The sequence below is a fragment of the Hylobates moloch genome, unplaced genomic scaffold (assembly GCF_009828535.3).
Source record: "Hylobates moloch isolate HMO894 unplaced genomic scaffold, HMol_V3 SCAFFOLD_23, whole genome shotgun sequence".
Lineage (NCBI taxonomy): Eukaryota > Metazoa > Chordata > Mammalia > Primates > Hylobatidae > Hylobates > Hylobates moloch.
In genome coordinates, this window is record NW_026652298.1 from 19,412,143 (window position 1) to 19,426,735 (window position 14,593).

At 38.6% G+C, this 14,593-nt stretch overlaps 1 protein-coding gene across 1 annotated transcript in view; it reads left to right on the top strand.

Moving 5' to 3' along the window:
* The window catches only part of BDP1 (B double prime 1, subunit of RNA polymerase III transcription initiation factor IIIB), a 113,330-nt gene that overhangs the window by 25,579 nt on the left and 73,158 nt on the right, over positions 1–14,593 (top strand). Inside the window, exons 8-11 of the mRNA XM_058434248.1 lie at positions 3,569–3,623; positions 6,475–6,618; positions 9,439–9,717; positions 11,010–11,157. Coding sequence (XP_058290231.1) covers positions 3,569–3,623; positions 6,475–6,618; positions 9,439–9,717; positions 11,010–11,157 — 626 coding nt within the window. The remainder of the gene's footprint in view (positions 1–3,568; positions 3,624–6,474; positions 6,619–9,438; positions 9,718–11,009; positions 11,158–14,593) is intronic.

Sequence of the window (14,593 nt, forward strand, 5' to 3'; positions counted from 1 at the left end):
CACCACCATGCCCAGCTAATTTTTTTTGTTGTTGTATGTTTAGTAGAGATGGGGTTTCATCATGTCGGCCAAGATGGTCTCAATCTCTTGACCTTGTGATCCACCCGCCTTGGCCTCCCAAAGTGCTGGGATTACAGATGTGAGCCACTGCGCCCAGCCTAATTTTTATATTTTTAGTAGAGATGGGGTTTCATCATGTTGGCCAGGCTGGTCTCGAACTCCTGACCTCAAGTCATCTACCTACTTTGGCCTCCCAAAGTGCTGGAATTATAGGTGTGAGCCACTGTGCCCGGCCATTTTTTTTTTGAGATGGAATCTCGCTCTGTTGCCCAGGCTGGAGTTCAGTAGCACGATCTCAGCTCACTGCAACCTCTGCCTCCTGGGTTCAGGTGATTTTTCTGCCTTAGCCTCCCAAGTTGGGATTACAGGTGCATGCCACCATGCCTGGCTAATTTTTGTATTTTTAGCAGAGATGTGGTTTCACCATGTTGGCTAGGCTGGTCTTGAACTCCTGACCTCAAGTGATCCACTCACCTCAGCCTCCCAAAGTGCTAGGATTATAAGGACCTAGGATTATATGAACCACCATGCCTGGCCAGCCATGAGTTTTTTTGAAATTGCATACTAGGCCAGGCATAGTGGCTCATGCCTGTAGTCCCAACACTTTGGGAGGCCGAGGCGGGTGGATCACGAGGTCAGGCGATCAAGACCATCCTGGCTAACACAGAAACCCAGTCTCTACTAAAAATATAAAAAATTAGCTGGGTGTGGTGGCATGCGCCTATAGTCCCAGCTACTTGGGAGGCTGAGGCAGGAGAATGGCATAAACCCAGGATGCAGAGGTTGCAGTGAGCCAAGATCACACCACTGCACTCCAGCCTGTGAGACAGAGCAAGACTCTGCCTCAAAAAAACAAAACAAAACAAAACAAAAACCAGACATTGTGAACGATGTGTTGTACAGTGTCTGGATTATGTTTTTTCTTTTTTTTTAAAGAGCATTGGGCCATGCGTGGTGTTTCACACCTCTAATCCTAGTATTTTGGGAGGCTGAGATGGGAGGATTGCTTGAGCCCAGAAGTTCAAACCCAGACCGAGCAACATGGCAAGATCCCATCTCTACAAAAAAAAAAAAAAAAAAAGCCAGTCATGGTGTCACACGTCCCCTAGCAATTCAGGAGGCTGAGGCAGGAGGATTGCTTGAGCCTGGGAGATCGAGGCTGCAGTGAGCTATGATCACAGCACTGCATTCCAGTCTGGAAGACAGCAAGACTCTGTTTCAGTAAACAAAACAGAATAAAAAATAGTGTTGACTTTTGTTCTGGAAAGCCGTTAATTTACTGCCAACCTCTTTGTTCCTGTTAAGGCTTGCCTTAAAGCTTTGTTGAGGCAGATCTAGACTGGTCTTTAATCTAGGGCATCCTTTCTCCAATGGGATTTCTCGTCTGATTTACAGAAAATAATTTGAGTTACTATTATATTATATTTTATTATTTTCTTCTTTTTCCAGAACAGTCTCATGGTAGGCATTAGTTATTATTTTCTAAGTTCTCTAAGGATGGTTATACTAATACTATACTATTAATAGATAAATGAGAGAAGGGAATGCATTGCATACGGTGGCTGCTTTAATGCATTAGTACTTAATTCTCATGCTACATCCCTGGTAGAGAAAGGCTACTCTAGGGTATCGTTTTTATCTCTAATGGTGACCTTTCTGGTGTCTGAGGTGAATGTATTTGGGTATTAATGAGGTCTTTCCATTAGGATGCACCTGAACACTCTTGTCATATGGTGTTTTATGACTTTTACCGTCTTCCTTTTGCCCTCATCCCTTTAGCAGCTGTTCTCTTTTTAGCCTTATATTCTGGACATATGCAACCCATACTTAGGTCAAGGTACCATGGGGTATTTCCACCAGACCTGTGAGGTGCCCCTCTACACAGTTCCTTTTTAGAACTATGCTCCTAAAGATTCCCTACTTCTGCAGCCTAGTTGGATTGCTGTACCCTGTACCCTGTTTGGCCTTCACCTCCCTTTCCTTGGTTAGGAAATAGAGCCCAGGCAGAGAGCCAAGGTGAACATGGGCACATCTTGTCTGTTTTCCTTCTCTCCATGATTGTAGTCTTGTTCTCACTATTGTCCTTTGCTTGAAAATAATTGATGCATATATTTTGTCAGTGTTAAAAGTCATTCGTGGTGGAGTTGGATATGTAGGACCTGTCCATAATGAGTTACTTTGTCAAGGCCAGAAGTGGAAATTATGGGATTTATTTTGTGATCATGGAATTTGGCCTGTTACTGGTTCTTACCTATGAAATCATTGACTAGTTTCAATACAGTCTTCAAGAAAGTTTTAAATTGTTCTGAATTATATTACCAATTAAGTAAAATATGAGGTAGCACTGTTTTAGAATTAAATGCCTGAAGCCTACTGATATTTCTTTTAGGACATTTAATTTAGTGTTTATAGCCAATCATTTTTTGTGGAGGTAACAGTTGTTAACTTTTGAGGAAATGTTTAAATAACAGTATGATCTTTTAAGGCAGAAATAAGATTATCTTTGAAAACTTCTCTATTGATAATGTTTTGTGAAGAACAACAAAAGAATGGGAAAGAAGGGCAACCTGTACATTAAAAGATGTTAATGTCATATCAGGTTTTAAAAATATGGGCAAACATCTAAGAATACACACTTGGGTCATAAACAATAAGGAAATACAAGAAAGTGATTGCTTTACAAGTCATATTAGTGGTTAAGTTCTTTTGAAGGGAGGAAGGGGGCGTGAAATACTTCCTTTGTTTTATGTGATATTCTCTTTTTTTTTTTTGCAATTAAAAAGCTTTATTTTTGTGCTTTTAATAAAAACTTGCAGATCACTGACGTGTAGATGGGAAACATTGGCTACTTGTTTCTTCTCCTGCGGTGTGTGTGAGTGATCAGACGTCTTCAGACACAAACTTAGGCCCTCAGTCTTCCTAATGACTTTAGGATGGATTGAGCCTTAAGCCTTAAACATCTCCCTCTTAATGGAAGTAATCTGGTAGTAAACTGAGGACGGATTTTTGGGGCTGAGAAAAACGTGAGGAAATGTGCCTTAATATATATAGAAGTTTGTCAGGATAAACTTGGCCTGCTTCAAAATTTCACTTAGTTGTTTGTCTATAGTCTTCTCTCCATGCTACTTGAAATATATTAGAACAATGATGTCAGAGGTTTAACCTGTTATGAATACTTAATTTTTTAAAAGTTAATACCAGTGAGCTTAATCATACATTTGATCTTCTTCCATGTTTGTTGACTTTATTTTTTTCTGTCCTCTGTAAATCCAGCTTCCATTGCTGATTCATGCTGTTGGTAATGAGAATGAAGAAGCTCAGTAAAAATCTTTCATCCTTATTTTTAAAAAGCCAAAGGTTTAAGTAACTTGCCTATTGGCAAAGACATATTAAGTAGAGAACAGTATGTTATTCCTAGGAGTTTCATTTTAATGCTTACTGCATTTAAAAAAAAAAAACAGCTTGTTTTATGGGAGAAAATTACCATAGGGTTTTTTGTTGTTAACAGAATAAATTTAAACGGGAAGAGAAAACAAATGGATGGAGAATAGACAAAGCATTCCGTAAGTATTAAGACCTCTTTTACAAAGTATTACTTGAAGAGCCTAAAAAATGACCAGTCTTTTGTCTTTGGCTCTGGTGTGTTTTAGATTTGTTTTGTTCCTGTATCGGCATTAAGAGGAAGCAGTCTGAAATTTTTCTGTTTAGCAGTATGGGTCTGGCACTTGCTACAAATATATAGGCAGGAGATTATCCAGAACATCTAGGTGCAGGTAAACAGTTCTAAGTCCAAGAAGTTATGGAGGGATTGATGCTACCACTTCTAAGTGTTATTTATTCTGAAGAAACTGTATTGGAGGAGATAATTGTTTCTGGAAGACAGTACTATTAGTTATATAGATGGTTCCTTCTGGTTCTGAATGACTAATCGGTCATTCAGTCAGTAACACTGACCACCTACTATATGGTGGTCATTGTTCTAGGTGTTGAGCATGTAATGGTGGAAGATAAATGGCAGATGAGAATCCTTCATTTAGAGCCTTAAGTCTAATTGGATGGGGGAAGATATATAGTGGATAAGCATAATTTTAGGTAGTGATTCATTTCCAAAAAGAAAAAAAAGAGGATGGATGTTTAGGTCTCTTTTTTCCTAATGATCATTGGATCATTAGGGAAATTCTGTCTGCAGAGATATACTAGCATTTGAATTTAGATCTCATCTGAAGGAATGATAGATATCTTTCAATTTCTAACTAAAATCCTCATTAAAATTAACATTTTTCTTTAAGTCTAGAGAAAGATATCAAAGGATCTATAAAGAAAAATTTGCTGTTTAAAATAGTTCTTGTATTTTTTGATTAGAAGATAGGTCTTTTTCACCACACCTGTGGACAGGAATATATTTTTTGTGGATTTATAATTATCAGTATTTTATGATTAATAAATGTATTCAGTGTCCATTTAGTCATAAGATTAGACATAGTGCTAATTTTAGAAAAAAAAATCCAAATGTATAGAGTACCTACATTATGTAGCATGTATGTTTATTTTATGAGTAGACACTAAGGTAGGTGGGTGGATCCTACACCCAGTGTTTTATCGGGTCTTTAGGGAAACTGCTTTGAGGAGTGGCTCTTAGAAGATCTGGAATATTGTGCTCCTCAGCCCATTCCATGTTAGAGAAATGGTCCTGAAACTTTTCATGAAGTGTAACACATTATAGTCAGAAAATAATTCATAAATCTGTACACAGTCTATTTGGAGTGTGAGGCCTTTTTATAGACCATTGTAATAGATATCTTTAAAATCTATTGATTTTAAACAGGATACAGTGTTGTATGCCTATAGGCGCAGCTACTCTCAGGAGTCGCTGAGGCAGGAGGATCTTTTCAGCCCAAGAATTCAAGGCCAGCCTGGGCAACACAGCAAGATCCTATCTCAAAACAACTCATTGATTTGGGGGCTTTCTATTGGAAATTTTTTTTTTTTTTTTTTTTTTTTTTTGAGATGGAGTCTCGCTCTGTCACCCCGGCTGGAGCGCAGTGGCGCAATCTCGGCTCACTGCAAGCTCCGCCTCCCGGGTTCACGCCATTCTCCTGCCTCAGCCTCTCCGAGTAGCTGGGACTACAGGCGCCTGCCACCATGCCTGGCTAATTTTTTTGTATTTTTAGTAGAGACGGGGTTTCACCGTGGTCTCGATCGCCTGACCTCGTGATCCGCCTGCCTCGGCCTCCCAAAGTGCTGGGATTACAAGCGTGAGCCACCGTGCCCAGCCTTTTTTTTTTTTTTTTTTAATTAAAACCTGTATAGGTTTTTTGAGAGAAACTGTTTTGAATTTCTCTGAGAACCATGTGGAGATCCTTTACGATTCTTTGAGTGCTATGTCTTTCAGAATCATTGTGGAGAGTCAGAACAAATTAAGTCTGGGTCAACAGTGAAATAGGGCCTTCAGGAATCCCAGATTTGGGTTTAGTTACCTGAGATTCTTTTTATTTTGTATATACCTTCTTTTCTGAGGCTATTTTGTAATCAAACCAGTCTTCGGCTTATGTACATAGAGCACCATTTTCTCTACATTCACTTTAAGTTCAGGCAAAGATTTGCCTCCTGGTTTGGATTCATTCCTGGAGTGTTCACTGATTACTTTCAGATATAATGCTGTTGATAGGTATTTAGTGGGCATGTTCCTGATTAAATTCATTTACTTCCCACTTTGCTGATACTTATAAGAGTAAATGGTGAAATGGTTGTGATAAAGGTAGGGCATATGGTGGTGAATAGGCATTTCAAGGACTCTCAGTCCATAAAAAAAATTGATTTATATTTACACACAGCTCAAAGTGTAGTTCGAGTTTTGACAAAGAATATACCTGTGTAACCACTACCCCAAACAATAGAGGAAATGTTTTCATCACTTCACAAGGTCCATTCTGTCCCTTTCTGGACAATCAAATGCTGTCCTCCTGGCCCAAGGCAACCACTATTTTCATTTTAATCACCATAGATAGCTTAGTGTGTTCTAGAATATCTTATACATGGTATCATATAGTATGTACCCTAGTATCTGTTTTCTTCCACTCAGTATGTTTTTGACATTTCCTCATATTATTGCATGTATCAGTAGTTTGTTGCTTTTGTTTTGTTTAAAACTAGTTTATTTGCAGTGAACAAATTATTATTTATAATAAACTAATTTATTCGTTTCGTTGCTGAGTGGTGTTCTGATGTGAACTTACCTATTTCCCTGCTAAGACAAACCTATTCTATTGCTGAGTGGTGTTCTGTTGTGTATTTGTTTTTCTGTTCTCCTACTGATAGACAAACCCATTTGCTTTTGATGTTATGATACTTTAAAAGCTAGAAGTAGCTTTTAAAAATAAAAACTTGAAAGTTCTTTTCCTTTTTTTTAAACAGAGGAAAAGCGCCCTTTTGACTTCGATTTTTTTGCTCATTTGCTTCAGAAAGTTCTTGCTGAAGAAGAAAAAAGAAAACAAAAATCTGTTAAAAATCACAGTTTAAAGGAGAAGAAATCCACCAAACCACGGAAAAATGTAAAAGGTATTGATTTTAAAAGAAAGTGTGCTAGTTTACTTAGTAGTAATAAACTTGCAATATTGTCCCTCAGGCCTTTGAGAGTTCATGTGTAGCTCAGGTAGTTAAGATCATCAAAGCATCCAGTTGGAGAGAGTATATCTTTTTTCAATCAACTAGTTATCTGGTCCAAAACAATAGCTTTCTTTTAAAATTTTTAACTGGCATGATTGGGTTATTTGATATCTCTCTAGCATAGAGGATAGTTGTAGCCAGTCAAAGAGCATCAGAATTTGGAGTGTTGTATTTCATGTTTGATTATTTATTATCATTTTCCTCCATAAAATCTGGTATAAAATTCTAGGATTAAAAAAAGGAACTCTAATCTTCTGGGGTTGTGACTAGACTGTATTGGTCGAGCATAACTTATTTCTGAAGGCTAATGTTGACTTGTAACAGGTAGAAATTGTATATATATAGGTATTTTTATTTTTAGGCTTATATTTTCTTAACTATTTGAACTCTGGTCTGTGAGGACAATGTTTAGCTATAATCACATAAAGAAGACGCTTGGAACTCTAGGGAACTTTATATGTTAGCTAGCTTACATTTTAGCCCCCTTTGTATTTTTTTTTCTTTTTTTCTTTCTTTTTGAGACAGAGTCTCGCTCTGTCGCCCAGGCTGGAGTGCAGTGGCACAATCTCGGCTCACTGCAAGCTCTGTCTTCCGCGTTCACGCCATTCTCCTGCCTCAGCCTCCCGAGTAGCTGGGATTACAGGTGCCCGCCACCATGCCCGGCTAATTTTTTTTGTATTTTTAGTAGAGACGGGGTTTCACCATGTTAGCCAGGATGGTCTCGATCTCCTGACCTCGTGATACGCCTGCCTCAGCCTCCCAAAGTGCTGGGATTACAGGCCTGAGCCACTACGCTGGGTGCTTTGTATTGGTTTTAATCATCAAGAAACAGCCCCAGAGATCGTAAGACACTTTTTCCTAAGGACTTACAGTGTGAGTAGTGGCAGAGGCAGAGGCAGAACTGAAACCTAGGATTGTGAGAACCTGTGTTGGGGGTACCCACGACCACCACCGGGGTTTGATTATTCACTAAGAAGACTAAGGATTCAGCATCCTCTGCCTGGAAGATACCAAAATTTCAGATTTTCAAAAGGAAAGCAGTTCAGCATAAACCACATCGTACAGCTAAGGCACAGTGAGCCACTCTATCAGTTAGGGTGGTAGGAACCCTTCCCAGAACCAAATTCTGAGACATGGCCCAAGGGCCAACCTTGTAAGAAGGATTTTCAAAGGATAGCAGTCAAGCCTATGAAATTAACTCTTTACTCTAGGCTAGAATTTCTTCTTCTGGAGCATATCTTTTAAAAAGTGGTATTGATAACTGCAAAATACCTTTATTCTTAGTAGTCTTTTTTTTTACTTATACATAATCCTAGAAGATTATATATCTTCTTGTGAGTATGTTACAGGTGATAACATGAGTAACTCACTGTATCTTATTTAATGTAAGAACTTTTTTTTTGAGACAGGGTCTCACTTTGTTGCCCAGGCTGGAGTGCAGTGGCCCGATCCCGGCTCACTGAATCCTTCACTGCTTGAGTTCAAGGAGTTCTTTCACCTTAGCCTCCTGAGTAGCTGGGATTACAGGCACGTGCCACCGTGCCTGGCTAATTTTTGTAATTTTTTGTAGAGATGGGATTTTGTCATATTGGCCAGACTGGTCTTAAACTCCTGACCTCAAATGATCTGCCCACCTTGGCCTCCCAAAGTACTGGGATTGCTGGTGTGAGCCACCACGCCCAGCCAGAACTTTTTTTTTTTTTTTTTGAGACGGAGTTTTGCTCTTGTTGCCTAGGCTGGAATGCTGTGGCGCCATCTCAGCTCACTGCAGCCTCCACCTCTCCAGTTCAAGTGATCCTTTTGCCTGAGCCTCCCAAGTAGCTGGGATTACAGGCATGTGCCACCACACCCAGCTAATTTTTGTATTTTTAGTAGAGACGGGGTTTCACCATGTTGGCCAGGCTGGTCTTGAACTCCTGACCTCAAGTGATCTGCCTGCGTCAGCCTCCCAAAGTGCTAGGATTACAGGTGTGAGCCACCATGCCCAGCCCAGAGTTTTCCTCTTGTTGCCCAAGCTGGAGTGCAATGGTGTGCTCTTGGCTCACTGCAACGTCCGTCTCCTGTGTTCAAGTGATTCTCCTGCCTCAGCCTCCCAAGCAGCTGGGATTACAGGCGCCTGCCACCATGTCCAGCTAATTTCTGTATTTTTAGTAGAGATGGGGTTTCACCATGTTGGCCAGGCTGGTCTCGAACTGCTGACCTCAGATGATCCATCCGCCTCGGCCTCCCAAAGTGCTGGGATTATAAGGCGTGAGCCACCGCGCCCGGCCTGTATTAAATGCATTTTCAATTTACAGTATACTCAACTTATGAGTACAGTATACTCAACTCAATTACAGTATACTCAATTTACAGTATACTCAGTTTGTTGGGATGAAACCCAGTGTAAGTCAAGGAGCATCTCTATATGTAATTGTTTTTGTTTAATAAAGATGAGATTTTATGTCTATTTTGTTCTGCTTGGTTTTTTAATGCAACAATATGCCTTGACATTTTTCACATGACTACATATAAACTTACCTCATTATTATTATTGGCCCCATGGATTTTTATATATTATTTAATCATTTCCCATTAGACATTTTAGGTTGTCTTTAGGTTTTTTGTTCATACAAATAAATAATACAGAGGACATCTTTGAGTCTCTTTCCCACCTTTACAAATTTTTCTTTAGGTTGTTTAAATATTTATAGTAATTTCTCTTGTTTTCAGTGAAAAAAGTTGCCTGTGAAGGAGTGAATAATTATCCAGATGAGTCTATGAGTTCTAGAATTTCAGACACAGAAAGATCTCAGAAGGATGCTCAGACAGTTGAAGAAGAGTCTTTGACCTTATCAAGGGAGGATGCAGAGCAGGTTGCATTAGAAGTAGACCTAAATCAAAAGAAAAGAAGAAGGAAGAAGCAAGATGGAGCTAATGAACTGGAAGTAAACAGTCTTTTAGAAAATGCCACTGTTCAGGCGGGTCCTTCTAAAGGAGAAAAACACAAGAGTAAGTTTCTTACATATTTAAAAAGCATCTATATTACTTGAGAAGACATGTACAGTAATATGGTATGTAACTTAATTTTCTGTCTAGATAGCAATTAATGATGCTTATTAATTGGTTCTGTACTCATGGTGCTGTGCTGTTTATTTTTAAAGAAAAAAGTTATGTAAAAAAAATTAAAGTAGGGAGATTGTTCTCTAAAGTTTGTTTCTAAGATGTATCACTTCCTGTGCATTCCCATTAACTATGATTTGAAATCACATCTATATAGAGTTAAAAGTATGTTGCTTATGTCTGTCAGTAAAGCACAGGTTTTCATGTTGTACCTCTACAGAGCACCTCTGTGAACCCACAAGGGGTTAATTCCTATAAAAGAACTAGTGGAATATGTATTCCTTCCATTTTTCTTTTTTACTCTGAATGCAAACATACTGCCACTTATAAGTTGCTTGGGGATGAGGGCTAAGAGTTTGAGGGGGAGTCTTGGTCCCTTTCCTTAAGAGTTCATATGTAGATTATTTAAAGCTGATAACCAAGGAAAAGGTAGGAGCAGACCAGAACAAGCTTTCTATAAAATTTATGTTTTCTATAGTTCAGATTTACCCATCTGATTTTAATAAAAGAGTACTGGTGGTTAACATAGTATGCTTTGTAGGCATCACAATATTATGCTCTTTTTTGGCTTATTAGAGTCGTTACGTATAATGCAGAATAGCTTAATGATTCACAACCAGATTTTAGAAATCAAACAGACCTTGCTTTAAATTCCAGCTTTTTTACTTGCTTAAGTATTGCACTGGGCAAGTTACTTAAGATCTCTAAACTCAGGGGGTTCTCTATGAGGTTAATATTAATATCTTTTAATAGGATTGTTTCAAGTATTAAATGAGATAATGCATCTGATGGACTTAAGGGTTCCTGCTGCTTAGTAAGTACTTAATAAATGATAGCTATTACTGTGTTACTAATTAGTATACTTCTGAAGGAGCAAAAGAATAGTTAAGTCAACTTTTAGTTTCCTTACTTGACATATCATATAAAGTAAGCCACTTTAAATACTTAGAATTTAAGATAAAAGGAAGATGCTACAAACTGCCCAAGAAGCTTGGGCTGATCCTCATATATGTTAAGTTTTTATTATGGTCTAAAAATAAGATGTGTGCCTTGCAAATAGGAACTGGAATGTTGATTAAGGTTTTGTAGGAAAAGATAGTGTTATAGGTAAGTTCCTTTGTGCTTTAAAAAAGATGTTTTTGCTGTCATTTTTTAGAATAACATGCATTTTGTATTTGTAGATAAATGTCAGGCTATAAGGCCCGAGGTAAAGGAAGGTGAATGCAGTAAGGAGCAGATGCTTTCCTGCACACAAAACATAGATGGCATTGTGGGTTTTGCCTCCACTGAAAAAGTTGAGAAAAGAACTGACCCCATCCTTTCATTAAGGTATTTTCTGTGTCTTTTCTGGTTTTATCCACATCTGTTGATTACTGAGAAAAGAGTGTTGAAGTCTCCATCTGTAACTGTGGATTTGCCTGTTTCTTTTTTTCAGTTCTATTTGTGTTTGCTCCGTATATTTTGAAGCTCTGTTGTTAGGTGTGTACATATCTAGGATTGTTTTGTCTTGGTGAAATTCCCTTTATCATTATGTACTATCCTTCTGGTATTGCTCTTTTTTTCTGATGTTTACTTTGCCGTTGTAGCTTTCTTTTGGTTGGTGTTTGCATAGGTTTATCATTTTCTATACTGATTTTCTCTATCTTTGGTTTTCATTAGTTTGAATATGATGTGTCCTGCTGTGTGTGTGTGCGTTTTTAAATTTTAATTTGTAATGTGAAATCATGAGATTTACCCTCTTAATAGATTTTTTATGTGTACTATACAGTATTGTTAACTATAAGCACAGTGTTGTATTGCCAATCTCTGGAATTTTTTTTACCTTGCATAACTGCACCTCTATACCTATTGAATAGCAACTCTCATTTCCTCCGCCTCCCAGCCCTTGGCAATCATGATTCTTTCTTTGTTTTGTTTTGTTTTTGAGATGGGGTCGGTCTCTGTCACCCAGGCTGGAGTGCACTGGCACGATCTCAGCTCACTTCAACTTCCACCTCCCAGGCTCAAGCAGTCCTCCCATCTCAGCCTCCCGAGAAGCTGGGACCACAGGCATGCACCACCACACCTGGATAATTTCTTGTATTTTTGGTAGAGACAGGGTTTCACCATTTTGCTCAGGCTGGTCCTGAACTGAGCTCAGGTGATCCACCTGCCCTGGCCTCCCAAAGTGCTAGGATTACAGGTGTGAGTCACAGCGTCTGGCCTCGTGCAGTATTTTTCTTTCTGTGACTGGCTTATTTCACTTAATGTAATGTCTTCAAGGTTCATCCATGTTGTAGCATATGAGAAGATTTCCTTTTTTATGACCAAATAATATTCCAGTACATGTATAGACCACATTTTCTTTATGGACATTTAGGTTGTTTTTGTCTGTTGGCATCACTGAACATGGGAGTGCAAATATCTCTTTTGAGATCCTGATTTCAGCTCTTGTGGATAAATACCCAGAAGTGGGGTTGCTAGATCATATGGTAGTTCTACTTTTAATTTTTTGAGGACCCTCCATACTGTTTCCAGTAGCGGGTACACCATTTTACATAACCACCAACAATGTACAAGAGTTCCAGTTTTTTTCACATCTTCTTCAATACTTGTTATCTTTCATTTTTATTAATAATGTCCTTCTGAACAGGTAGAAGGTAGTTTCTTACGGTTATTTTGATTTGCATTTCCCGGATAATTATTGAGTTGAGCGTCTTTCGTAGCTGTTAGCCATTTGTATATATTCTTTGGAGACATGTCTATTCAGGTCCTGTGCCCAATTTTTTAATTAGGTTATTTTCTTTTTTGCTGTTGAGTTTTGAGAATTATTTATATAGTTTGGATTTTAACCCCTTATCAGAAATACGATTTACACATTTTCTCCCATTCCATAGGTTGCCTTTTCACTCTGCTGTTTCCTTTGGTGTACAGAAGCTTTTTAGTTCAATGTAGTCCCAGTTGTCTAATTTTGCTTTTGTTGCCTATACTTTTGGTTTCATATCTAAGAAACTATTGCCAAAAACAAACTTAAAGCTGTTTACTATTTTTTTTTTTTTGAGACGGAGTCTCGCTCTGTGGCCCAGGCTGGAGTGCAGTGACGCGATCTCGGCTCACTGCAAGCTCCGCCTCCCGGGTTCACGCCATTGTCCTGCCTCAGCCTCTCCGAGTAGCTGGGACTACAGGCACCCGCCACCACGCCCGGCTAATTTTTTCTATTTTTAGTAGAGACGGGGTTTCACCATGTTGGCCAGGATGGTCTTGATCTCCTGACCTCGTGATCTGCCCGCCTCAGCCTCCCAAAGTGCTGGGATTACAGGCGTGAGCCACCGTGCCTGGCCTGTTTACTATTTTTAAGCATACAGTTTAGTGGCATTAATTACATTTACATTGTTGTGCAGCCATCAGCACTATTTCTAAAGCTGTTTTATCACTGCAGACAAAAAACTTGTACCCATTATGCAGTAATTCCTCATTCTCCCCTCCCTGCAACCACTGATAATCTCTAATCTGCTTTCTGTTTCCCATCCAAGTATTAATCAGGACCAGACTTGCTTAGTTTGAGATCAAATTAGGCCCATTGAGAGCGGTAAGGATGTAGACAACTTTCTGTCTCTATGACTCTGTCTAATCTAGATAGTCACATAGGTGGAATCATATGCTATTTCTCATAGCTGTTTGTTCCTAGATGACGGATAATCTAAAGTGTGACTTCAGAGATACACCTAATTTCGTAAACTACACAAAACTGTACTCCTGACTTTTTCTGATTTTTAAAATAATTTTAAAAAGTTGTGACAGGGTCTTACTCTGTTGCTCAGGCTAGAATGTAGTAGCGTGATCACAGCTCATCACAACCTTGAACTCTTGAGCTCAAATGATTCTGTCACCTCAGCATCTTGAGTAGCTGGGACTGTAGTCATGGGACACCATGCCTGGTGAATTTTAAAAACATTTTTTCGTAGAGATGTTTTCCAGGCTGGTCTCAAATTCCTGGGCTCAAGCAATCCTCGCACCTCAGCATGAGCCACTGTCTGGCCCTACCTTTTTCTAATTTAGGGGAAAAACAACCTTGTAATGACTGTTAAAGTCCCAGTTGGTTTTGGAAAACAAAGAGTTGATTCTAAAATTGTCATGTACACAAGAACAAAGGCTCAAGAATGATAAAGCCAGTTTTAAAAAACACCAACTTTGGAGAGGGACTGTCCTAGACTAATTTTCAAGCTAGAGTAACTAAAGCAGCATGGTATTGGTACAGGGTTAGATGAATCGACTCAGTGGAACTGAATATAGAGTTTAGGAAAAGACATTTAGGAATCTGTTATATGGCAGAGGTAGCTTTAGAAATTAGCGGGCAAAGATTGAACTAACTGTTCATCAGATTGAGCTGAGATTTGAAAAACATAATATTTGATCCTTGTGTTACCATATCCTCTAACTTACTGATGGATTGAAGACTACATGTATAAAACAAATCTTTACAACTTTTAGAAGAAATGTAGAAAAATATCTTTGTAATGCGAAGGTCTGAGGTAAGACATATCTATTAAGACGTAGAAAACACAGACTTTAAAAGATAAGATTGATAAGTTTGATGGTAGTAAAATTAAATACTTCTGTTAACAAATCCTCCATAAAGTAAAAGGCAAGTTACTGATCGGGAGATTTTATGTGTAATATCTAGACAATAAAAACATGTAGAGAACTCTTGCTGATAAGTCAGGAAAACATAAACACCTAGTAGAAAAAATGAGCAAGAAAAAAAGTGGTATGGCTAAATGTGAAT